Genomic DNA, 24,431 nt, shown 5'->3' with positions numbered 1-24,431 from the left:
CTCAGCATCATGAAGTAGAGATTATCTGTCTTTCCAAGGCCCTCTCAGTGGTGTCATTTGATTTCTTGCCCACCCTTAACCATAAAAAAGGTAAAGGTGTCCCCGCACTTGTAGTGCGAGTCGTTTCCGACTCTTAGGGTGACGTCTTGCGACGTTTACTAGGCAAACCGTATAAATGGGCTGGGATTGCCAGTTCCTTCGCCGGCCTTTCTTTACCCCCCAGCATATGCCGGGTACTCATCTTACTGACCACGGATGGATGGAAGGCTGAGTGGACCTCGACCCCTTTTACCGGAGATTTGACTTCCTTCTTCCATTGGAATCGAACTCCGGCCGTGAGCAGAGCTTCGGCTGCGTTACCGCCGCTTACCACTCTGCACCACGGAGGGTCTTCAGAGCAGGTTACAATGATGTAAAAACAACCTCTGAGTTATAATAGGTTAACACAATATAATAAAAAAACACTATTAAACAAAAACCAACAAGAATTTTTTAAAAAACTGCAAAACTGTAAACTAACATGGGAAGGCCTGGGAGAAACAAAATGTTTTCAACAAATGTTGGAATTATAATATTGGCTGGATAGTAGGTGGGCAGTACACCAGCAGCATCCCCTATCTGTTGCGATGGCCCAATACCAGATGCAGTCCGTCCCATTCTGATCCCAAGCAGAGAGGTTTCCCAGTGAGGGACATGGAATTCTTATGGACCTCGGCAACATCCCTTTTCCGACCCACTAGTTTGTTGATGCTATACCAGGTACCCAGGTGAGCAGAGCTAGGTCAGATATACTCCACCCAGGTCTCAGTGATGCACATCAGGTTGGTGCTGTCATCTAAGATCAAATCCTGGATGAGCAACGGCGTATTGTGAATCAATCTGGCATTGCAGAACACCACCAGAAGACTGATGAGCACCAGTGGCAGAACAACCACATACATGAGAGTCACAGGAAGAATCTATCATTCCTTCTGGCATCATAACTGCCTACTCATTCCACATGTTATTTCCCCATTGCTGGAACCACCAGAATTAAAGTTCTTCCCTCCCACCCAGAAACTAATATTCCCCCAATGCATCCCAATGATAGAATCCAACAGTAACTCACCCATCAATAGTCTAACTGTGCATTCTAGGACACCAACCCGTTCCTACCTAGACTGTTCTCCCTTAAGTGCTCACCAGAAGATAGGTTAGAAGTCACACCCTCCCTCCCTATGGGAACTCCTCCCTCTCACCAAGGAGTACCCATCACTCTCATGCCCCCACTGCACTCCCATAAATACAAATTAAAATAAATGGAAAGGGGATGGCGCTCTCACTGGTATGACATCTTTGGATTCCCTTGTTATAAGCTTTGAAATGAAACCAACTTGTCCTAACATTTAAAAGGCAACAACAGAAAACAGCAGCAAATGCAGATGAAGAAGGAACCGATGTAATCAGAAAGATGTAGGAAGGCATTGTTCCTACTCTTTGACTTCTGATGAGCCATACAAAATATGTAGCTATGGGAAAAGGACTAATGCCTCCTCAGTAGGCCAGAGCTTTCTGTAATCTGCTCGAGTGCAATGCATATGCAAAACCAATGAGACCATAACAAACTATTTACAGAGAAGCTTTTAAATTGCTTACCTGGGGAGAAAGAAACTGGGGAGGCACTTGTGCCCGGATATTTGGGGAAGAATTTAGTGGCTGCACTGGTGGGTGCATTCCTCTCGACTGTGTTGTGCTGTTTCCATACAGACCTTGATTGCCACCCTAAAAAAAAAAAGTCAAATCAAACTGAGTAAAGTTGTTTAAATAGTTGGAGCCTGGAGTTAATATGACTGTGGGAATATTGCAATGAAGCCAATTCTATTCTACACAATCTATAACATGCTAATGTCAGTCACCACTATTTCATCTTGATTCCTTTGGCTGGCATTTTTTCAAATTTATCCCCTTCTATAAGGTTTGATATCATACTATATACATTTGAAAGTTGAGAGAAAAAGGCACAGAGAAAATATAAAGGCACATGTTACCAAATTCTGCAGAGGTCAGGTCTCCTGCTCCCCTGGTGCATTCACTATAGCAGCCCAATTTCCCTGCTTTTAAAAATCTGATAGAAATATCCATTGGCTACAGGTATGTTCTTAAACTGTGAGGGCTTTTTTCCCTATTAGTGAATTTCTCTGCTTTTTAATCCCGGGGGGGGGGTAAGAAATGGGTTCCTGTGCGAGTTTGCTGAGACTGGATTATCATTTGCATGCTTAGTGAATTCAGTGGGATTTACTCCCCTGCAATCAAGTTTAGGATAGGTGAAACTGACCGCAGGGGGGTGGGGGAGGAAGAAGCACAGGGGGAGGAGAGAAGGGGGGAGGAGGAAGGGCAGAGGAGGATGGGAGCAGATGGACAGGTTTTATCATTTGCATGCTGTTTCCCTAGGTTAAAGAAAGGTCAGGCTGTTCTAGGTGGGAAAACAACAAACACAAAAGACCTGCCTGGAAGGCGCAGCCCCTTGCTGAGATTAAAAGCAGCCAAAAGCTTAAACAGCCCCGCCCCTCGCTCAGGAAGGAAGCCTGAGAGAATACTAAAGAGTTAAGCCCCAGCTGATAGCCATCAGCCTCAAGTAACACATCATTGGCTGGCAGCAGTAGCTGGGAGGAACCAGCCACACATATAAAGTCAGAGCACCCTAGCGAGGGAGCCTGCTCCACGAGCTAGAGGGAGCCCCAGCTGACGAAGCGTCAAGGCCCCAGCTGACGAAGCGTCAAGGCCCCAGCTGACGAAGCGTCAAGGCCCCAGCTGACGAAGCGTCAAGGCCCCAGCTGACGAAGCGTCAAGGCCCCAGCTGACGAAGCGTCAAGGCCCCAGCTGACGAAGCGTCAAGGCCCCAGCTGACGAAGCGTCAAGGCCCCAGCTGACGAAGCGTCAAGGCCCCAGCTGACGAAGCGTCAAGGCCCCAGCTGACGAAGCGTCAAGGCCCCAGCTGACGAAGCGTCAAGGCCCCAGCTGACGAAGCGTCAAGGCCCCAGCTGACGAAGCGTCAAGGCCCCAGCTGACGAAGCGTCAAGGCCCCAGCTGACGAAGCGTCAAGGCCCCAGCTGACGAAGCGTCAAGGCCCCAGCTGACGAAGCGTCAAGGCCCCAGCTGACGAAGCGTCAAGGCCCCAGCTGACGAAGCGTCAAGGCCCCAGCTGACGAAGCGTCAAGGCCCCAGCTGACGAAGCGTCAAGGCCCCAGCTGACGAAGCGTCAAGGCCCCAGCTGACGAAGCGTCAAGGCCCCAGCTGACGAAGCGTCAAGGCCCCAGCTGACGAAGCGTCAAGGCCCCAGCTGACGAAGCGTCAAGGCCCCAGCTGACGAAGCGTCAAGGCCCCAGCTGACGAAGCGTCAAGGCCCCAGCTGACGAAGCGTCAAGGCCCCAGCTGACGAAGCGTCAAGGCCCCAGCTGACGAAGCGTCAAGGCCCCAGCTGACGAAGCGTCAAGGCCCCAGCTGACGAAGCGTCAAGGCCCCAGCTGACGAAGCGTCAAGGCCCCAGCTGACGAAGCGTCAAGGCCCCAGCTGACGAAGCGTCAAGGCCCCAGCTGACGAAGCGTCAAGGCCCCAGCTGACGAAGCGTCAAGGCCCCAGCTGACGAAGCGTCAAGGCCCCAGCTGACGAAGCGTCAAGGCCCCAGCTGACAAAGCGTCAAGGCCCCAGCTGACAAAGCGTCAAGGCCCCAGCTGACAAAGCGTCAAGGCCCCAGCTGACAAAGCGTCAAGGCCCCAGCTGACAAAGCGTCAAGGCCCCAGCTGACAAAGCGTCAAGGCCCCAGCTGACAAAGCGTCAAGGCCCCAGCTGACAAAGCGTCAAGGCCCCAGCTGACAAAGCGTCAAGGCCCCAGCTGACAAAGCGTCAAGGCCCCAGCTGACAAAGCGTCAAGGCGAGTTAAGCAGCAGAGCGAAAAGAGGGTAAGTAGCTCCCATTTATTCCATTATTTAATTGAAGTAAAACAGCTCAGAGCAATAACTAATAAGGGCAGCCCAAGGTCACCCTGAGCTAGGAGCCAAATCCTGAAAGAACCTATATCTTAGGAGACGGATCCTAGGAGAAGGAAGCCTATAGAAAGCTAGTTTTCAACACCACCCTAGCAGGAAAGCTTCAGGGGACACTGTAAACAAGGCTAAATTCCAGTCGGAGAGAAGGGGGAAAAGGAAACTCCACCGATACATACAGGGAGAGAGTCGGCTCAGTCCTTGCTAAAAAGGCCAGCTTCAGCCTTCCTGAAACACAACCACAAGCTCTGTTTCCCTAGGTTAAAGAAAGGTCAGGCTGTTCTAGGTGGGAAAACAACAAACACAAAAGACTTGCCTGGAAGGCGCAGCCCCTTGATTAGATTAAAAGCAGCCAAAAGCTTAAACAGCCCCGCCCCTCGCTCAGGAAGGAAGCCTGAGAGAATACTAAAGAGTTAAGCCCCAGCTGATAGCCATCAGCCTCAAGTAACACATCATTGGCTGGCAGCAGTAGCTGGGAGGAACCAGCCACACATATAAAGTCAGAGCACCCTAGCGAGGGAGCCTGCTCCACGAGCTAGAGGGAGCCCCAGCTGACGAAGCGTCAAGGCGAGTCAAGCAGCAGAGCGAGTTCGGCAGCAGGGCGAGGAGGCCAGGGCCCCCCACTCTGCCCGTCTGTTCCCTGACCTCAACTAAACCGCAGTCTCCAACCCATTGACATAATAAATCTTAAACAAAACTATGCAGGTAAGAAGCCAGCAGGCGTGTGGGGGCTTTCCAGTGTTTTGCACCGCCTGCAGCATGTACGACTATCTGCCTGTTGGACAGAAGTCATGGGTATGCTCTCGGTGCAATGAGCTCCTGGTTCTCCGGGAATGACTTCATTTCCTTGAGGCCAAGGTGGCGGACCTGGAAAAGCTGAGAGAGGCAGAGAGGTGTCTGGAGGAGGCCTTCAGGGACGTTATAGCTGTGTCCCACTCCAACGATGATAGCTGTCCTGTTATCATGGAGAACGATGGTCTCGGGGAAGGAGAACATCCAGCTGAGGAAGAGGGAAACGATCCCTTAGAAGGGACCCATTCCTTGGGGGATGAGCAGCTATCCTCTCGTGCCGAGGATATATCTCCAGGGGGTGGAGGGATCCTTGTAGTGGGTGATTCGATCATTAGGAACATAGACAGTGGGGTGTGTGATGGGCGTGTAGACCGCAAGGTGTTTTGCCTGCCTGCTGCGAAGGTTGCGGATATCGCCCGTCGTTTAGATAGTTTGGTAGACAGTGCTGGGAAGGAGTCAGTGGTCGTGGTGCACGTTGGCACCAACGACATGGGGAAATGCAGCCGTGAGGACCTGGAAGCAAAATTTAGGTTGCTAGGTAGGATGCTGGAAGCCAGGACCTCCAAGGTGGCTTTCTCTGAAATGCTACCGGTTCCACGCGCAGGACCAGCCAGACAGGCCCAGCTTTGCAGTCTCAATGCGTGGATGAGACGATGGTGTCGGGTGGAAGGGTTTGGATTTGTTAGGCACTGGGGAACATTTTGGGACAAGCCGGGCCTGTACAAAAGGGACGGGCTCCACTTGAACCAGAATGGAACCAGACTGCTGGCACTTAAAATTAAAAAGGTGGCAGAGCAGCTTTTAAACTGACTGAGGGGGGAAACCCGACAGGAGCTGAGAAAGGTCCGGTTCGGAATAAACCTCCCCCCTGGGATAAAAACCAAAGAAATGATGAAATTTTAAAAGGGGTAGGCCTAGAAGTAGGCATTGTGAGAGCAGGGGCACAGGATATAAATTCAGAAGAGCAAAATTACCACAGGCCTAACCACAAGTGCCAAAGACACTTGAAGAGAGACACTGCTTACAAGTGCCTGTACGCCAATGCTAGGAGCCTCCGAACCAAGATGGGAGAACTGGAGTGCTTGGTCTTAGAGGAGAGCATTGATATATTGAGCATAACCGAGACCTGGTGGAATGGAGAAAACCAGTGGGATACTGTTATCCCTGGATATAAACTATATCGGAAGGACAGGGAAGGACGTATTGGTGGCGGAGTCGCTCTATACGTGAAAGGCGGCATTGAATCCAGCAAGCTCGAAACCCCAAAAGAGGCAGACTCCTCCACAGAATCGTTGTGGGTGGTGATACCATGCCCCAGGAGGGACTTAATACTGGGAACGATCTATCGTCCCCCTGATCAAAATGCTCAGGGAGACCTGGAGATGAGATATGAAATTGAGGAAGCATCCAAACTAGGAAATGTGGTAGTAATGGGTGACTTCAACTACCCGGACATAGACTGGCTGCATATGTATTCCAGTCATGACAAAGAAGCAAAGTTTCTAGATATTCTAAATGACTATTCCCTAGACCAGTTGGTCATGGAACCGACCGGCAACCCTGGACTTAATCCTCAGTGGGGACCGGGACCTGGTGCGAGATGTAAGTGTTGTTGAACCGAATGGGAGCAGTGACCACAGTGCTATTAAATTAAACATACATGTAAATGGCCAATTGCCAAGAAAATCCAACACGGTCACATTTGACTTCAAAAGAGGAAACTTCACAAAAATGAGGGGATTGGTAAAAAGAAAGCTGAAAAACAAAGTCCAGAGGGTCACATCACTCGAAAATGCTTGGAAGTTGTTTAAAAACACTATATTAGAAGCTCAACTGGAATGCATACCGCAGATCAGAAAAGGTACCGCCAGGGCCAAGAAGATGCCAGCATGGTTAACGAGCAAAGTCAAGGAAGCTCTAAGAGGCAAAAAGTCTTCCTTCAGAAAATGGAAGTCTTGTCCGAATGAAGAAAATAAAAAAGAACACAAACTCTGGCAAAAGAAATGCAAGAAGACAATAAGGGATGCTAAAAAATAATTTGAGGAGCACATTGCTAAGAACATAAAAACCAACAACAAAAAATTCTATAAATACATTCAAAGCAGGAGACCATCTAGGGAGACAATTGGACCCTTGGATGATAAGGGAGTCAAAGGTGTACTAAAGAACGATAAGGAGATTGCAGAGAAGCTAAATGAATTCTTTGCATCTGTCTTCACAGTGGAAGATATAGGGCAGATCCCTGAACCTGAACTAACATTTGCAGGAAGGGATTCTGAGGAACTGAGACAAATAGTGGTAACGAGAGAGGAAGTTCTAAGCTTAATGGACAATATAAAAACTGACAAATCACCGGGCCCGGATGGCATCCACCCGAGAGTTCTCAAAGAACTCAAATGTGAAATTGCTGATCTGCTAACTAAAATATGTAACTTGTCCCTTGGGTCCTCCTCCGTGCCTGAGGACTGGAAAGTGGCAAATGTAACACCAATCTTCAAAAAGGGATCCAGAGGGGATCCCGGAAATTACAGGCCAGTTAGGTTAACTTCTGTCCTTGGAAAACTGGTAGAAAGTATTATTAAAGCTAGATTAACTAAGCACATAGAAGAACAAGCCTTGCTGAAGCAGAGCCAGCATGGCTTCTGCAAGGGAAAGTCCTGTCTCAGTAACCTATTAGAATTCTTTGAGAGTGTCAACAAGCATATAGATAGAGGTGATCCAGTGGACATAGTGTACTTAGACTTTCAAAAAGCGTTTGGAGCAAAAAATCTTAATTTCACATATATGCTCATGGGGTCTGAACTGGCGGTGACCAACCAGGAGACCTCGGGGTTGTAGTGGACAGCACAATGAAAATGTCGACCCAGTGTGCGGCAGCTGTGAAAAAGGCAAATTCCATGCTAGCGATAATTAGGAAAGGTATTGAAAATAAAACAGCCGATATCATCATGCCGTTGTATAAATCTATGGTGCGGCCGCATTTGGAATACTGTGTACTGTTCTGGTCGCCTCATCTCAAAAAGGATATTATAGAGTTGGAAAAGGTTCAGAAGAGGGCAACCAGAATGATCAAGGGGATGGAGCGACTCCCTTACGAGGAAAGGTTGCAGCATTTGGGGCTTTTTAGTTTAGAGAAAAGGCGGGTCAGAGGAGACATGATAGAAGTGTATAAAATTATGCATGGCATTGAGAAAGTGGATAGAGAAAAGTTTTTCTCCCTCTCTCATAATACTAGAACTCGTGGACATTCAAAGAAGCTGAATGTTGGAAGATTCAGGACAGACAAAAGGAAGTATTTCTTTACTCAGCGCATAGTTAAACTATGGAATTTGCTCCCACAAGATGCAGTAATGGCCACCAGCTTGGACGGCTTTAAAAGAAGATTAGACAAATTCATGGAGGACAGGGCTATCAATGGCTACTAGCCATGATGGCTGTGCTCTGCCACCCTAGTCAGAGGCAGCATGCTTCTGAAAACCAGTTGCCGGAAGCCTCAGGAGGGGAGCGTGTTCTTGCACTCGGGTCCTGCTTGCGGGCTTCCCCCAGGCACCTGGTTGGCCACTGTGAGAACAGGATGCTGGACTAGATGGGCCACTGGCCTGATCCAGCAGGCTCTTCTTATGTTCTTATGTTCTTATTGAGTTCAGTGGGATTTATTCCCTGCAATCATGCTTAGGATAGGTGAAACTGACCGGGGGGGGGGGAGGAGGAAGAGCAGGGGGAGGAGGAAGAGCAGGGGGAGGAGAGGAGGGGGATGGAAGCAGGCAGACAGGTTTGATCATTTGCATGCTTAGTGAGTTCAGTGGGATTTACTCCCTGAAATCATGCTTAGGATAGGTGAAACTGACCGGGGGGGGGAGCGAGGAGGAGAAGAGGGAGGACTGAAGTGGGCAGGGGCAGGGGTGGAGGAAGGAGGAAGAATGGAGGAGGAAGGAGGAAGAATGGAGGAGGAAGGGAGAGGAGAGGGAAATGGAGGAGGAAGGGAGAGGAGAGGGAAAAGGAGAGAAGGGGAAGGAGAGAGAAGAGGGGGAAGGAGCGGGGAAAGGCAGGTCTGATCATTTGCATGCTTATTGAGTTCAATGGGATTTACTCCCGTGTGATCATGCTTAGAATAGGTAAAACTCACCATGGAGGAGGAGGAGGGAGAGGGACAGGAGAGGGAGGGGATTGGAAGGGGATGGGGAGGGACAGGAGGGAAGGGCAGGTTTGATTATTTGCATGCTTTTTGACTTCAGTTTACTCCTGTACAATCGTACTTAGGATAGGTGAAACTGACTTGGGGGAGAGGGAGGGAGGGAAGAGGAGAGGGAAGGGGAGGGGACTGGATGGGCAGGCATTGAGCAGAGGGAAAGCCCCTTTCCTTTCCAAAAGGAAAACATTGTGAACAGTACCATTGTTGTTCAGGGTTTCCCCCATGTTTTTATTCTACAGCAGGCAGTCTCCCACCCAAATTTAAACCTAAGTTGTCCCTCACCACATCCATACCAGGCCTTTATTTCACTCTCTAGACAGTCAAGGCTTCCCCCAAAGAATCCTGGGAAGTGTAATTTGTGAAGAGTGCTGAGAGTTGCTAGGAGAGGCCCTATTTCTCTCACAGACATACAATCCCCAGAAGAGGGGCTGACCGTTAAACCACTGGAACTCTGTCAGGGGAATAGGAGTCTCCTAACAACTCTCTGCACCCTTCACAAATTAACTTCCCAGGATTCTTTAGACATGACTGTCTAAAGTGAAATAAAGGTTTGGGCATGGGTGTGCCCCCCTGATTAGCTAAGCCAAACAGCTGTGAGTCTGGCTTTTACAACACTGATAGTTGGTTCTTACTGAGCATGCCCGACGTAATAATAAACTTCAATGTTAAATTTCTTAAATTAAAACTCAGCCAGGCATTTTTTAAACTGCAGAAGATGAAGGTCAGAGTATGGGGTCAGTAACAGGATTACAGGTACTCTGAACATGGCTGATTTGTAATTAATTTCAACAAATTATGAGATGACTGACAGAAAAAAGTCCAACAGGGGCCTGAACGTTTTCCCATTGTACATTTTTAACTCTCAGTTCTCTCTGACTGCTGTGTGTATTGCTATGAAAACTTAGGGTTGTTAAGCAAGCGTTTCTGAATTCAGGACTATAAGTTCTGAAAGATTTTGTTTTGCAATGAGTGTAAGGGAAGCAGCAGAATGGCATGGGGACTATTTTCAATTTAACATTGTGGAATCCGAAAAATCCATGCTGGCTATAGTACACAGTCACTCTTGTGGCTGTATAGTAACAATGGAAAGTGCCTCAGAGGTCTTAAAGAGCCCCCCAATTTTTATTTTTAATCATATATACCAGTTCCAATTTTCAGAGAGCAAAAGAGAGAGTTAAGCAGAGGTTTCTTAAGTAGCCAAAATGGCACCATCAGCAGATTCGGGGAAGCTTAAGCAGGGGGAACCCCCCAAAACAACCCAATGAGGACTGAGCATGCTTAGTGGCCTTATAATGTAGATGGTGTGTGTGTGGGGAGACCCTAAAACAGGGGGTGGGGAATGGACTGAAGTGACTGGAATTCTGAACAGGGAGTACTCCACTGCAGCATTTTGTGTCATGCCCCACTTGTAGATTCTATTTGTAAACAAATTCCAGTAGAAGTGACCCAAACCCATGCTGGGATACATTCACTCTACATATTAACCTTAGAAAAACTATTTGTAGATATGGTTCTAGCTTGCATCATTGTTTCTAGAGATATCAAAATTGACTGAACTGTTAGTCTTCTGTTTTTATGCCTCAAAACTGCTCCAAGAAAAAATTAAAAGCAAACAGAGACACACACAAACAGCACCCACACAGCACAAATATAAAAAAAACCCTCCAAGTGATATCTAAACAAAGTCATTCCTGCACAAATATAGTGTGAGGTTTTAGCATCAAATTTGGTTTTTAGAACAAAGGCAAAAGTGTTTATTCTGGCACTGTGTTCCAATAAAGTTATTCACTGACTTTTAATGAATTTCCTTGAGAAAGTAAATCCACAGAAACTGTTGTGAGGTGTTAGCAAAAATAACATACGCAAGCAACATACTGAATTACTAGAAGGATGAAATAAAGACTGAGCGACTCTTGAATTTGAGACTTATTTATCTTAGTACATTTTCCAAAAACAAAACGCATAAAACGCATATTAGTTTTTAAAAAATGGGTGAAAAAAATCAGCTGACCAGGATTAAATACAGGATGCAGCCAAGCAGTAATATAATCAAGAATGTGACCTCCTTACTTGTCTAGCAGTGAAGGTTTGGGGGTTGAGCCCTGAGCCGATTGCCCCAAGGCAGACGCTGGGTAGTGTGGAACCAGAGGGAGATAGCTTGTAGTTGGGAGAAGGGGAGAAGGGAGAGCAGGGAGCCTCATCCCCAAGGCACCCATCTTGATTGGAGAAAGGCAAAGTCAGCTGAAGCGGTAAGTAGCCAATCAGCAGGAGTTGGTTAGTGAAGCAACAGAATGCAAGAAGAGAGAGAGAGAGTGATTGTGAGTGACCAAGATTATGCAAAAGTAGTATGATTTTAAAAGGATAAATTCCAACAAACTACACTACTTCCTTTGGAGATACAGCCTAAAAGGAGACAAGTCAGAACAACCATTTCAGGCATTAAAAACCTTCTCCCGTAGCTAATGCTGCCCTGATTATGGAAATAATCTTCAACAGAAGAAATGAGTTTTTCTTACTGACAAATTCTGTTTCTCTTCAGTAGATCTACAACTGATATCTACAGTAGATGAGGCGAGTCGATCAATCCAGGCAGATAAGGAAGCAAATTTTCCCACAATAATATCTGGATTCTTGGCAATTTTAAGGCCTTCCATCCAGTACATTATTACAAACCGTACTTGAGTGACACTAGTATGTCCATCTTTCTTAGGAAGCAAGAAGATGAACATGTTTGCATTGAGTTAGCAATTTGCTATCAAAAGCTCTTGAAATGCACTTTCATGAAAGAAGCTATGTAAGAAAGGACAAAAATATGAAGTAACCCCCAATGTCTCTTCTTTGAGACCTAACTCTTTCTGGGTAATTCTGCTTCAGCCACCTCTACATTTGTCCTTCTCCAAAAATACATTACAGAAACTCAATGGTGACAAACAGAGCTTTTGAATTTGTCTCTGTTCTTAAAGAGCAAAGGTAGATGCAGAAGAGAGTCACTACTCCATCAGCCACAGAACAGGCCAAATGGCAAACGGAAACCAAGAAGAGTAGACTATAAAGGTGCCTCAATCTTTTAAGCTGTATGCCTTGACATATCAGACTCAATTCTTTTCTGCTCACATTGGATGATTCTGGCAAACACAGAGGGCCAAGAACATTGAAGAGTCCTTCTTCATTAACAATTTTATTCACCTGCATGTTCCATGGTAATTGCAATTTTGTTTGGAATCCTGCCAAAAAGACATGGATCAGTTATCTTCTTTCTGTGGGTAAAGTCCTAGCATTGAGTGATATAAATGGAAATGCAGGTGTCCAATATTTATTCTTGCTCTAAGACCACAATTAACAAATTAAGCAGAGGCAAGTATGTTTACATTGTATCAGGACTGCCACACCAAAAACTATCAGAAGCCAGAAAAGAACAGCATTAGGTGCCATCTTAAGCTGAAGATCTGACACTAATAAAAGAGTATCTTACAATAGTGCACTGATGGATTTCTTGTGATATGACAGATTCAGAGATGACCCAGTGTGAAACCATTTTCATGGTGATGTAGAATTATGCAAATAAGTTACATCTCCTGGCACTAAAAAAACAGATTAGTTATCATGGGTGGAGAGGTCCACTGCAAATGCTTTCTCGTGAAGATGATCAAATCCTGAGATAGTGTGATGGCTCCTACTTTCCAAGTAATGTTGACTAGAAGTATGTTTCTTGCTCCCAAATGAAAACACATCTTAAGTAAGAGGGATTTGAAGCCTGAGTTTTTAAAAAAAGTTTAACTCTATCCCAGAGTGAAGCTTTGGGGGCAGATAAAGATCTTGGACTGTTGGACAATATTAACATCCATACATTTTAGCTAATCCATGTGTACTGACAGTATGGTCTTGTCATCTAATGTGTCACAAAAACAAAGTTGAAATTTGTATGGAACTCCAAGAATTTGGAAGATGACAGTCCTTTAATGGAAGAAGTAAAAGGTTCCAGGAGATACAAGTATGTTCCAATGGGGTCAAAACTGAGAGAGGAACCATGGCTGTGGTCATGGCCCAGACCTACAGCAGAAAGAATTTTGACAGAGATAAGAAGGCGACAGCCAGGTTGAGCAAGCCAATATCAGAGGCAATGGACTAATTTTTTTATGAGTTTGGGGTTGAGATAGATGATTTCTATGAGTCCCCTACAGCCTCTGATTTGGAACCCTGCACCTGGAGGTGAGAAATCTGCTCTGCTGGCCAGATCCCCCTTTGTTAGTCTAATAGAGTGGCCAGATGAGTTAATGGGCCTATCAAGTGCCCATTAACTGGGGAATGAGTCAGAGAGATCCTATTGTTATTGAAACCCTTCAGGAGAGCCCCCCCACCCTTCCTGAGGCCAAGGAGAGGCTTGAGTTTGGAGTAGAGTCAAAGTAAAAAAAGGCTGGGGACTGAAGGCAGGCAGAGAGGCTCTCGGCACCATGACTCTAGGGTGTCTCCTGTATGGAAAAATGCAAGAACTATTGGACTGCTGATGCCTTGAACCCCTCCATCCTAAGGTCAGGTTGGAGTGTAAATAAATAAATCATATTTCATAAAGACACCACAGACTCTGTTGACCTTCTTTCCAACCAAACCCTGGACAAGCACAGGGACCCCTGGAAATCTCTCACTGCTCCAAGATTGGGGTGGCGTGCAACACTATCAATGGTGAGCCTGAAATTTACAGCTAGAAGACCCTGGAATACAAGGTCCCTTAATTGGGATTCCTAGAAAAAACAACCCCAAGCTGCACTCCTCAGAAGAACCAGAGCTTTCATCAGGGACTCATTCTCCTCAATCCCTCACACCAGCACACACATATGGGAGCAAATAGAGTGATGAGGTGCTTGGCTCAAGGGCTGCCCATTTAAAGCTCCATTGCTCTGCCAAGGAGATTGGACCCAGGAGGGGAAATCAGGGCCAGGTAGTATATAAAAACTCACATAAAATTGAGACTCCACGAGAACTGATCAGCTCATAATGAACTTTCCAGGATCCTGACAACTCTATCTTCCTGTTCTTGAATTTTATTTCTGTTTAATGCTTGCCTTGTGGTGCTTTCTGCCTCTCACTCTTTGTGCTCCGAGAGCTGGATCACATACTGGATTCTAACTGTCCTACCAGGACCTGCTTTCTTAATCAGCTTCAGATTACTGACCACCTTATGTGTCCTATTGACCTGCTTCCTCAGGACATAGCAGTTGTAATGGTGTCATCTGAAGGCAAAGATGAGCAATGTTGAAGGTGGTAGGTACAGCCTTGTATTTGAATCTAATACATGCTTTACTATTAAGATGAAAAAAAGAGTGTTGCTTATCTCAGGGATCTTTGGCATCTGTGATAGTGCTGGGAACATGAGAAGGGCAAGTGGAACTGCCACATTAAAAGAAATTATTTGTTTGGAATAAAGCCAATGGTCTCTGTTCACATATTAGCCACAGTATGTTCTGGGAAGGTTCTGAGGCAAGATCTGAATCACTGAAGGATTCAGAATTGTCTTTGAAAATTGAGCCTACATTTTCCTTCTGATGAAGATATTGAGGGTACCTTTGAAGATACTGATATAGCTTGAGTCAATGACAGTAACTAAGGCAATGCAACTGCCTAGGTCTGTGTCTTCCAGGTCTCTCTTCTTGCTACTGCTGGTAAAATCCTTGCAAGGATCCTCGCAAATTGTCTCCTACCTATCTCAGAAGATATCCTCCCCGAATCTCAAAATGGTTTCCACCCTTCCAGGGGGACAGTGGACACGATCTTCCTGCACGACAGCTTCAAGAAAAATGCTGGGAGCAAAACTAACCTTTATACAGTAGGGCCCTGCTTTTCGGCGTTCTGGTAATACCGTCCTCTGCCCCCTTCTCCTCCTCTGGGAGCGGCGGCGAAATCAGCTGTAGTGCGGGGAGCTTCAGGGGCCAAGTGCTGTCAGCTGGAGCATGGTGGCTGTAGCTCCCTGCACTACAGCTGATCGATCACCTCAGCCTGCTTCTGTGCCGGTGCGATCAGCTGTAGCACAGGGAGCTTCAGGGGCCAAGCACTGTCAGCTGAAGCATGGTGGCTGGAGCTCCCTGCGCTACAGGTTATCAAAGCCTGCTGCTGCGTCGGCACGATCAGCTGTAGCCCGCAATCAGCTGTAGCGTGGGGAGCTCCAGCTGACAGTGCTTGGCCCCTGAAGCTCCCCGCACTACAGCTGATTGCACCGGCGCAGCAGCAGGCTTCACTCGCTCGTGCTCTCTCTTTCTGGATAGGCTATATTCCACTTTTCAGCGGGGATCAGGAACCTAACCTGCCGTATGAGTGGGGCCCTCCTGTATATGGAATTTATTGATCTGACTAAGGGCTTTGATACTGTGAAGCAAACTGCTCTCTGGGTCATCCTTCTGAAAACTGGATGCCCTGATAAATTTGTGAATATTCTGCAACTCCTTCATGACAGCATGATGACAATTTTGGATTAACAATGGCTTTCAGAGCGATCCATTCAGAGTCAGATCAGTCATAAAACAGGGATGCGTCATTGCTCTGACCTTATTTGCTATTTTCATTGCTATGATTCTACATCTTATTGAGGGGAAGCTTCCTACTGGTGTGGAAATCATATATCGAACAGATGGAAAGCTTGTTAATATTTATTTATTTATTTATTATTATTTTTACCCCGCCCTTTTTCCAAAACTGAAACTCACAGCGGCTTCCAGATACAAGAACACATATAATTAAAAACATACAAAAGTCTAGATTAAAATAGAATTAAACTATTTACAGTATTAAAACCATTCATACATACAGTTAAAATAAGTGCAACTCAGTTTAAAATAATACAATTAGACAATAGCAATGCAGCACCCTTCAAGCCCTGTCCTTAACAGCCTTCAGTTCCAAAGGCTTGTTGGATTAAAAAAGTCTTTGCTTGCCGATGGAAGGACTGCAAAGAGGGGGCCATTCTTGCCTCCCTAGGAAGGGAATTCCAAAGCCTTGGGGCAGCCACCGAAAAGGCCCTATCTCGCGTCCCCACTAGTCGTGCTTGTGAGGACGTGGGTATTGAGAGAAGGGCCTCTCCTGAGGATCTCAGGGCCCGGGCAGGCTCATATAGGGAGATATGGTCTGACAGATAGCCTGGCCCTAAGCCGTATAGGGCTTTATCACCAGCACTTTGAATTGTGTCCGGAAACAGAGTGGCAACCAGTGGAGCTTTTGTTAATCTCACTGTGGCCACATCTATCTGGTCTGTGGTCACATCTATCTGACCTAAATGTGTAATCTCACTCCCCTGTGGTAACATGGATAATGTTGGCAGGGAAATTATGATGTATACAAGGAGAATCATCTCCTAATGTTCAATCTAAATAGTCGGTGTGTTGTTAATCTCTCCTTCCAATATGGAAGCCAGAATCTGAACATCCAAATTTGTACAGAATTATATGGACAGAATATTGAGCACAGGAAAGATTCAAGTCAATGTGGGGGTAGGGATGGTTACACTTCACTACCATGCCATTTCTTTAGGTTCATCAGAAGTCTGAGGATCTATCTCACCATGAAACGGTGGTTGGATAGAGTATGGGACACAGCTCTCTCCAAAAAAATTAATGCATCACAGATGTGCTGTCAAGAGACCAATCATACAGAGAAAAATTTGACAACACATGGCACTCTTTTTTGGCATATATCAATAGAACTTTGCCTATTGTCTCCCCACCCACTACCCATGTCTTTGTGGTGCAGTTATGTATTCAGGTCTGAGAACTAGATTTCTGTGACTGTGAAGCAATGCGAGACAAAGGAGGCATCATTCATGACTAACTGCAATTGCTCAGGAGAGTAAAATATAAATCTCCTAATATTTTGTAAACTAGGTAATTGTACGCTGTGACCTTGTTTCTGTTTGTTCATTTTTATTTAAAAAATTAATAGAAAATATTAAAAAAGAAGTCTGAGGATCCAACAGGTCAAAAGCTTGTGCCCCCTTTCACGGTTCTTGACCACTCCTTTGGATGCTCAGCACCAAACATGGGCCCAGAATTGGCCTTCAGAGATAGAACCAAACCAAGTGGGTATGTCAGGGTTTAACTATGGTGGGTAGCAATGGCAGCAAGGCCAGTTTGGTAGCCTTCAGGTGACACTCAAAAGTGCCATATCCTCATAAATGGCAGCTAAAGTCCACTCCCACCCAAAGCAAAGCACAGATTTGGCAAGTGGCTCCTTGGGGTTGTTTTGTAAATTTCTGGGACCATGGTATTCCCAATCTCTATGTATGGACGTGAAAGTTGGACAGTGAAAAAAGTGGATAAGAGAAAAATTAACTCATTTGAAATGTGGTGTCGGAGGAGAGCTTTGCGCTTACCATGGACTGCGAAAAAGACAAATAATTGGGTGTTAGAACAAATTAAACCAGAACTGTCACTAGAAGCTAAAATGATGAAACTGAGGTTATCATACTTTGGACACATCATGAGAAGACATGATTCACTAGAAAAGATAATAATGCTAGGGAAAACAGAAGGAAGTAGAAAAAGAGGAAGGCCAAACAAGAGATGGATTGATTCCATAAAGGAAGCCACAGACCTGAACTTACAAGATCTGAACAGGGCGGTTCATGACAGATGCTCTTGGAGGTCACTGATTCATAGGGTTGCCGTAAGTCGTAATCGACTTGAAGGTGCATAACAACAACAACAACAAACACATCAATCACCATTATGTTTCTTCCCCAGAGAGATTAACTCATAGCTGTGCTTCTCTGAAGTAATGATTTTATAGTGCAACCATGATATATTTAAAATGTGATCTATTGTGCCACAGGTACATGGGCTTGAAAACAAATACTAGATTTCCTACAGAAATAAAAACATTGGTGTAGCCATGCTAGCTAAACCACCAAACAAATGAAAGAGGGGGGGAAACTCCCATATGAGACAACAGACAACAGAACAAAACTTTTGAAACAAGTCTCATAAAAGGCTCTCTGCAATCATTACAGCAAACAGAAAAAACTACATTTTAGGGCTTAAGAGCAAACTCAAAAAATGCAATAGTTTCTTGTCAAACTTTAGTAAAGTATATCAAGGGTAACTCTGCACATAAAATTGAGCTGTTTGGTGTGGAAGGGTAAATGCTTTTGCTTTAGTAAAACAACGATTAGAAATATACCCAGTTTTACAAAAGATACAGCTGCGGCACAGCAAAGTACCCACGTATATCTGCCAGCATGGCCAACAGTCAGGGATGATTATTTAATACATCTATATCTATGCAGTTTCAGGAAATAATGTATCCTTGGAAAATAATACCCTGACTATTTCTTTAATCAGAGTCAATGTATAAAAGATCCATCGTTTATTATGCTAAACTTTCACTGAAATAAGCTTCTTCAACTCCTTTCACATGTTAGTTTGTTCCTTGACTTTGCTTATGTATTTTGTTTTCAGCTGATATAGAAGATGGATGGATCTGAGACAAGTGAGAGGCATAAGGCTATGCTGTACAATGATCTTGCCACAATGATGCTAGAACAATATGATTGGCAGGTTTTTAGGTTCCCATTCCAGAAAGAACCAAATAACAAGTATCTAAATGTGTTCTGCATTTTCATTATCAAGTCCTTTTGCTTAAGTAAACCAATCAAATGCAGAAGCAACATTATCATCATCATTTCTGTATTTCAATCGAAGACCTACAGCTTGTGATTTTTTCTGCAATATTATTTTTAAAAACTGCTTTAAAAAGTAATTAATTTAACTTATTCTGAAATATAAGGTGGTTTTTCAACTTTTCCCAAGATTTCCAAACCCACCCACCCCCATTTCATGCTGGGGCTGGGGAGAGGGAAACGAGAAATACACTACTCAGCCCCAAATTTAATTCTTCCCTGGGCCTTCACATTTCTAAAGAGAATTGAGAAGTACCTGTCCCATCCCTTCGAGAGGCCAATCTGCTCTATTAGTAGGGAAGAGGCAGAAGTGCCAACCTCCTGACTCAAGCTGTAGATCAGTTATGGGAAACCTGTGGCTTTCCTGTGGTAGTGGTTGGACTACCACTCCCATCACACCTGACCATTGGCCATGTTGGCTTGGGCTGATGGGAGTTGGTCCAACAATAACTGGAGGGCACAAGTTCCTCAGTCTAGCTCTAGATGATGCCACAGCTGCTCTATGCAGGCACAGAACCCAACTGAAGGACTGCACAGAGACCATGAAGATGACATAGTATCACTATGTATTATAAAAATGTAAATGTACTGCCTTCAAGTTGATTCCGACTTATGGCGACCCTATGAATAGGGTTTTCATGAGGTTGAGAGGCAGTGACTGGCCCAAGGTCACCCAGTGAACTTCATGGCTATGTGGGGATTCGAACCCTGGTCTCCCAGGTCCCACTACACCACACTGGCTCTGAAGTAAAATTTATATAGTATCCTAAATTAAGATACTTTCTAAATTATAAACCTATGTATTATTTCGAATAAAAAGAACGACCATTTAGAGGAGTATTAGGCTACTGCAGTTTATAACAAAAGTCACAGGGAAATTATGAGTGAAATGAATACAATCTTGCATATTGGTGTAAATTAGAAGTATTGTTTCAGCATGTATATTCAGAATAAGAATTAACCTCTTTTCACTCACACGCCCGCGCGCACACACACACACACACATGTATGAGGAACCTTCAGGACAAGTGTTATCCCAGAGTAGCAATTATTACCCCAAAGATTTATCTATGTGTTCAGTTCACCATATTCTCTCTAATTTGCCCCATATTAAGCATTGTTTTCCTTCAACGTCTTGTATTAAAACATTGTCCTCATGTTCAGAGATGGAATGCTAAAATTATTATCAAGAATAAGCAGCCATTTTTACAGCAGATTTTTACAATCAAAATGTGTCTCACCTTTTCAAAGTAAGGCCCACCATCTGGGGTTCCCATGTCTTTGGAATTAGGAGGACGAAAACCAGACCGATTTTTTCTCATTATGTCATTAAAATCCCCAAGATTCACGCCTCGTTTATCCACATCAAATTTCTTATCCTGGAGACCACCTGAAGGGCAAAAGTGGAAATTAGAAGCATTCACACCAATGGTTGTTATATGTTTGGGCAACACTTCAAAAATTACTCCATGAAGCATTTTTCGCTCATACACATAATTGTACTTAAAAATTCCCCTAAGAGTCTATTTATTTTAGGTGTTTTTAGCTACCATATGATCTCAGGTTGGATTACAATATAGTTAAAAACAAATAATGCCAATAAAATTAAAGAAGCAGGTAAATAGTCACCACATCCATAAAAATTGAACTCCCCCCCAGACTCACCCCTAATTACATAAGTAGATTAATATGAACATCTTTGCAAAGGCTCAGGCAAACAGGTGAGTCTTTTCTTGGTGCTGAAAACGCCAGAAGCATTAGTGACAGTTATAGTTCTAGGGGGATGGCATTACATAGTCAGGGTGATGCCAAACAGAAGGTCCTATTTCATGTCACTACAGAATATAGTATACAGAATATACCTGTCCGGATGGTGGGATGCAAAGGCCTTGCTCCTAGATCTAAGGATCTAGGCAAGCTGATAAAGGGAGAGACATACCTTCAGATACTTGGACCTGAAGTCATTTAGGGCTTTTTAGCTCAACACCAGTGCCTTAAATTCAGCCCAGAAGCATACAGGCAGCCAATGGACATATTTGAGAATTGGAATTATGTGATTTGAGCTAGCTGCCCCTGCTGCAGCTGCATTCTGCACTATTGTAGCTTCCAGACCATTTTCAAGTGTGGTCCCATATAAAGCACATAATAATTATCCAAATGTGAGGTTACCAGGTATGTCTCACTGTGACCAGACTACCTCTGTCCGGGAACAGCCATAACTGGCAAACCAGCCAGAGCAGTAAAAAGACACTCTGTCATTGGAAGCCTGAGGACTTCAGCAACACAAAGCTAGATCAAGAAGTATCCCCAGACTATGCACCTGTTCTTTGAGGGGGAGTTCAACCCCATCTAGACCAGATTGCCTAACCAATTCCCAGACCCCAAAACCTGGGCCTCTGTTTTATTAGGATTCAGCCTCCTTATATTGGCCCTCATCCAGCCCATTACTGCCTCTGGACACTGGTCTAGTACCTACAAAGTCTCACCTGACTTAGATGACAATGAGAAATAGAGCTGGATGTTATCAGCATACTGTTGATTCTGCATTCCTGCTGGGGGAGGTCATCTCCTGATGACTTCCCCCAGTGACTTCATATAGATGTTAGAGGGCATGGGGTACAATATCCGAAACCCACAATCTACCTTTATAAGACCCTGTTGGATGATGGGAAATTTTATGTGAATGGTCCGAGGGAGGACTGGAACACAGTGCTAGAACACCCTATACTTTTGAGACAATAGCAAACTGTATGGTTTTGCTCATTATAGTTTATGTCTAATTCAGCAAAAGCTTGCCTTTTGGTAGATTGGATTCCTCATCACCTTTGCAGAAACCTATTACAACCACAGATATTTGTTGGTGTTTTGTTGGTGATCTGGTCATGCCTTGCACATAAGTTATCTATATTAGCTTGGTCCAGGAAAAAACCTTAAAACTATCAGATGTTCATACTATACTCAGTTACATTACAACTTTGTGGGCTTCAACAGAGGGGCAATGTAACTGGATCTTGCACAACCTGTTGGTGGCTAAAAGACTGGTGGTATGCACTGGAAGGAACATATGGCTCCCCTGACTGCTCAGTGTTTGGAAGACCATCTACTCTTGCTACGTATGAAAAAGCTACTAACTTTGTTCTCGTAGTGTCTCAGACATGTGGAATCCGTATTTGGAGTTGTATGCATTATGTGCTTGCCGAGCCTACTCCCTGCCCCAACCCTTTTAGTTGTCTTCTGATGGTATTCACTTTTAATTATATGGCATTCCACTATAAGTTGCTATGGTCTTTTTAAAGTGCTTTTTTCACTGATTGTATTAAGGGATACGAAAGAAAAACCAATAAATATATAAATAAAAGGAGCATGGGGGACATGATGGAACTTTCTGCAGGACCCCACACCATAAATGACATAGGACTGAGCAGAAGTCCTCCAATATTACTTTCTAGAATCAGCCTTGCCAATTTATGTATTGGTCTATGTTTATCCTCCAAATTGCTTTAATTTTACTAAGATTTGTCAATATTCTCTAAGCAGGGGAAGCTTTGCTTAGGTTAGCTACAGCTTTGGGGGGGGAATACTCTGCTCTGTGTATACACACAGGCAACATCCTAAAAGAATTTTGTCTTTGTAATGTCACTAACCAAAATAATATTTCTTTTTTACACAGTGGATCCTTTATATTGCAATTTTCCCCAGAAGTCCATGAATCATTATACACTGTTCATCAGGATGAAACCCAGTTATCACAAGGTAATTTGAGCAAGGACAATTTACTTACCAATGCGCACACACTCAGTAACCAGACTCAAGTCCCTTCCCACCATCCTAGCTCAGACTCCCCTTGCCCTCTACCACAGCAATTACCAGCCAAATTATAGAAATGGTCTATATTTATTCAAAAATTCTTTTGCAAGACCACATGCTGCTCAGTTATGCTGTTTTAAAAGCCATGCATTTGATCCTCAAAAAACCTTTTTCTTGCTGTATTAGATACACACCTACTGATAAGTCCATCTTATTGCCTGGAGTGTCCTCAGTTTGATTCTGGAAAAGAAAAAAATACACTAATTCTTAGAAAACTAAACCTAGTTTGGGACAATTTTGCGAGAAAATGTATTTCAATATAAAATTCAGTATTGGGGAAAAACATGCATTTGCAAGAGCTGAGTTAAATGGACAGGCCTAAAAATAGAGGGCTAAACTAACCTGGAACACAGCTTATTCTAATTGCTGCTGCTGCTATGTGTCAAAATATACAACCAGAAACGCATGAACCAATTGCAGAGAGACACAGACAGATAGAAAGTAATAGCTGGACAGCTATTCTGGACACAAAACTCTCTATCCTGACATTTCTATGGGCAGGGATTATAAGAAGAGCAGCCAGAATATTACCTCATCCTCAAGATGCAACTAGTTTTATGCAGTGCTGCCAAGTAATTTTTCTGTTGGTAATTTGGGACAGGATGTTCCCATAACTCTCAAAAGGTACAACTGTTTAACCCAATGTGTTGGAGTTTGTATTGACACCTACATGCTCTTTGATACCAAACTCTGGGTGACTCTCACGGGCACCATAAGCATTATCACAGCACTATAATATCTAATTTTCCCAATTGAGACTTGGATACAAAAAAATCTTCCATGTGCCAAGCAATGAGTTCTCCAAAAATTTTCATGAAGTGAAGCATAGAGACCTATTCCCATGTCCTTTTCAGACATTTACAGTAGCCCAGACCTAGCCTGTGTCAAGTACAATGACCTATATTAGAAGTAAAAAGAGACTCCAACTGTGATCCCATTCTTATCCAACCAAAAATGTATACATAATACCCTCAAGGTTTAAGCTAATTTGATATTACACACTGTTTTCAACTGGACTGCACCTATAAAAAGCATACATTTAACCAAATAAAAAAGAACCTCATCTCATCCACCTAGCAAAGGTTTCCCAGTTTGGTCACCTGGAGACAATTCTTACTTACCACAGGTGCTGGGATTGATAGTTGTTTAAAAGACTGTTAAATACAGGTCAGTAAACTATTGTTGTAAATATAATTTTGACATTTAAAAGGCCTTACCAGCAATCCCATATTTGAAATCTGATCAGATAAAGCATTCATCCATGAATCATTACTTCCTCCTTTTAACGAACACTAAAGCAAAGAGACAATTTATCAATTTATTTCACCACAGTGATCATGAATGGGAGCAAAAAATGGAATTCCCTGGTTCAAGTATTGGCCATCATAAGTAAAACTAGGTATGCTTTAGATACGCTACTATCTCACAGCTTTGGTTCTAGGGCAGATGATAAATTGCAATAAGCTGTTGAATACTTTTGTTGAAAGACAAGGAAGAAATCTCTTTAATGTGTTTATTCGTTAGCATCATGTCAAGAAAGACCAGAACCCATTATCTGAATTTAATAAGAAATAACTCCATCAAATGCAAAGGATCAATTTAACCACCAAGAGTGGAAACAAAAAAAAGAAGAGAGCAAGTCCTGCATCCACTAGCTGGCATGATTCCTTCAATTCTGGACTCAAATGTAAGATTGTAAAAGCAGTAACTTGCTAGCCAGGCCCATAATCTGTCCATTTACCTGAACACCACACTTAAGAGTTGAATCCAACACTGCGCAAGTGGAGTTCTGCTCATGCAGCAGGGCTTCTGCTTCTTCTCCTTCCCCCATGCCCCCTCCAAAATCTGCTCCAGAGGGTCCCCAACCCTCCGGAGCCAATTTTGAGGGTACACGGTGAAC

General features: G+C 44.1%; 1 protein-coding gene across 17 annotated transcripts in view; it reads right to left on the bottom strand.

Annotated features, from left to right (window-relative positions):
• The window catches only part of TNRC6B (trinucleotide repeat containing adaptor 6B), a 176,480-nt gene that overhangs the window by 31,343 nt on the left and 120,706 nt on the right, over window positions 1–24,431 (bottom strand). For 14 of the 17 annotated variants that reach the window (XM_061639205.1, XM_061639203.1, XM_061639209.1 and 11 more), the window contains 5 exons: window positions 23,749–23,823; window positions 22,666–22,711; window positions 19,906–20,054; window positions 11,077–11,247; window positions 1,636–1,761 (listed from right to left, as the gene is read on the bottom strand). In XM_061639205.1, coding sequence (XP_061495189.1) covers window positions 1,636–1,761; window positions 11,077–11,247; window positions 19,906–20,054; window positions 22,666–22,711; window positions 23,749–23,823 — 567 coding nt within the window. The remainder of the gene's footprint in view (window positions 1–1,635; window positions 1,762–11,076; window positions 11,248–19,905; window positions 20,055–22,665; window positions 22,712–23,748; window positions 23,824–24,431) is intronic. The other 3 variants (XM_061639217.1, XM_061639211.1, XM_061639218.1) reach the window with 1 other exon arrangement.

The sequence above is a fragment of the Rhineura floridana genome, chromosome 8 (assembly GCF_030035675.1).
Source record: "Rhineura floridana isolate rRhiFlo1 chromosome 8, rRhiFlo1.hap2, whole genome shotgun sequence".
Lineage (NCBI taxonomy): Eukaryota > Metazoa > Chordata > Lepidosauria > Squamata > Rhineuridae > Rhineura > Rhineura floridana.
Note: the sequence above shows the minus strand (reverse complement) of the source record. Positions and strands in the feature narration are given on the sequence as shown.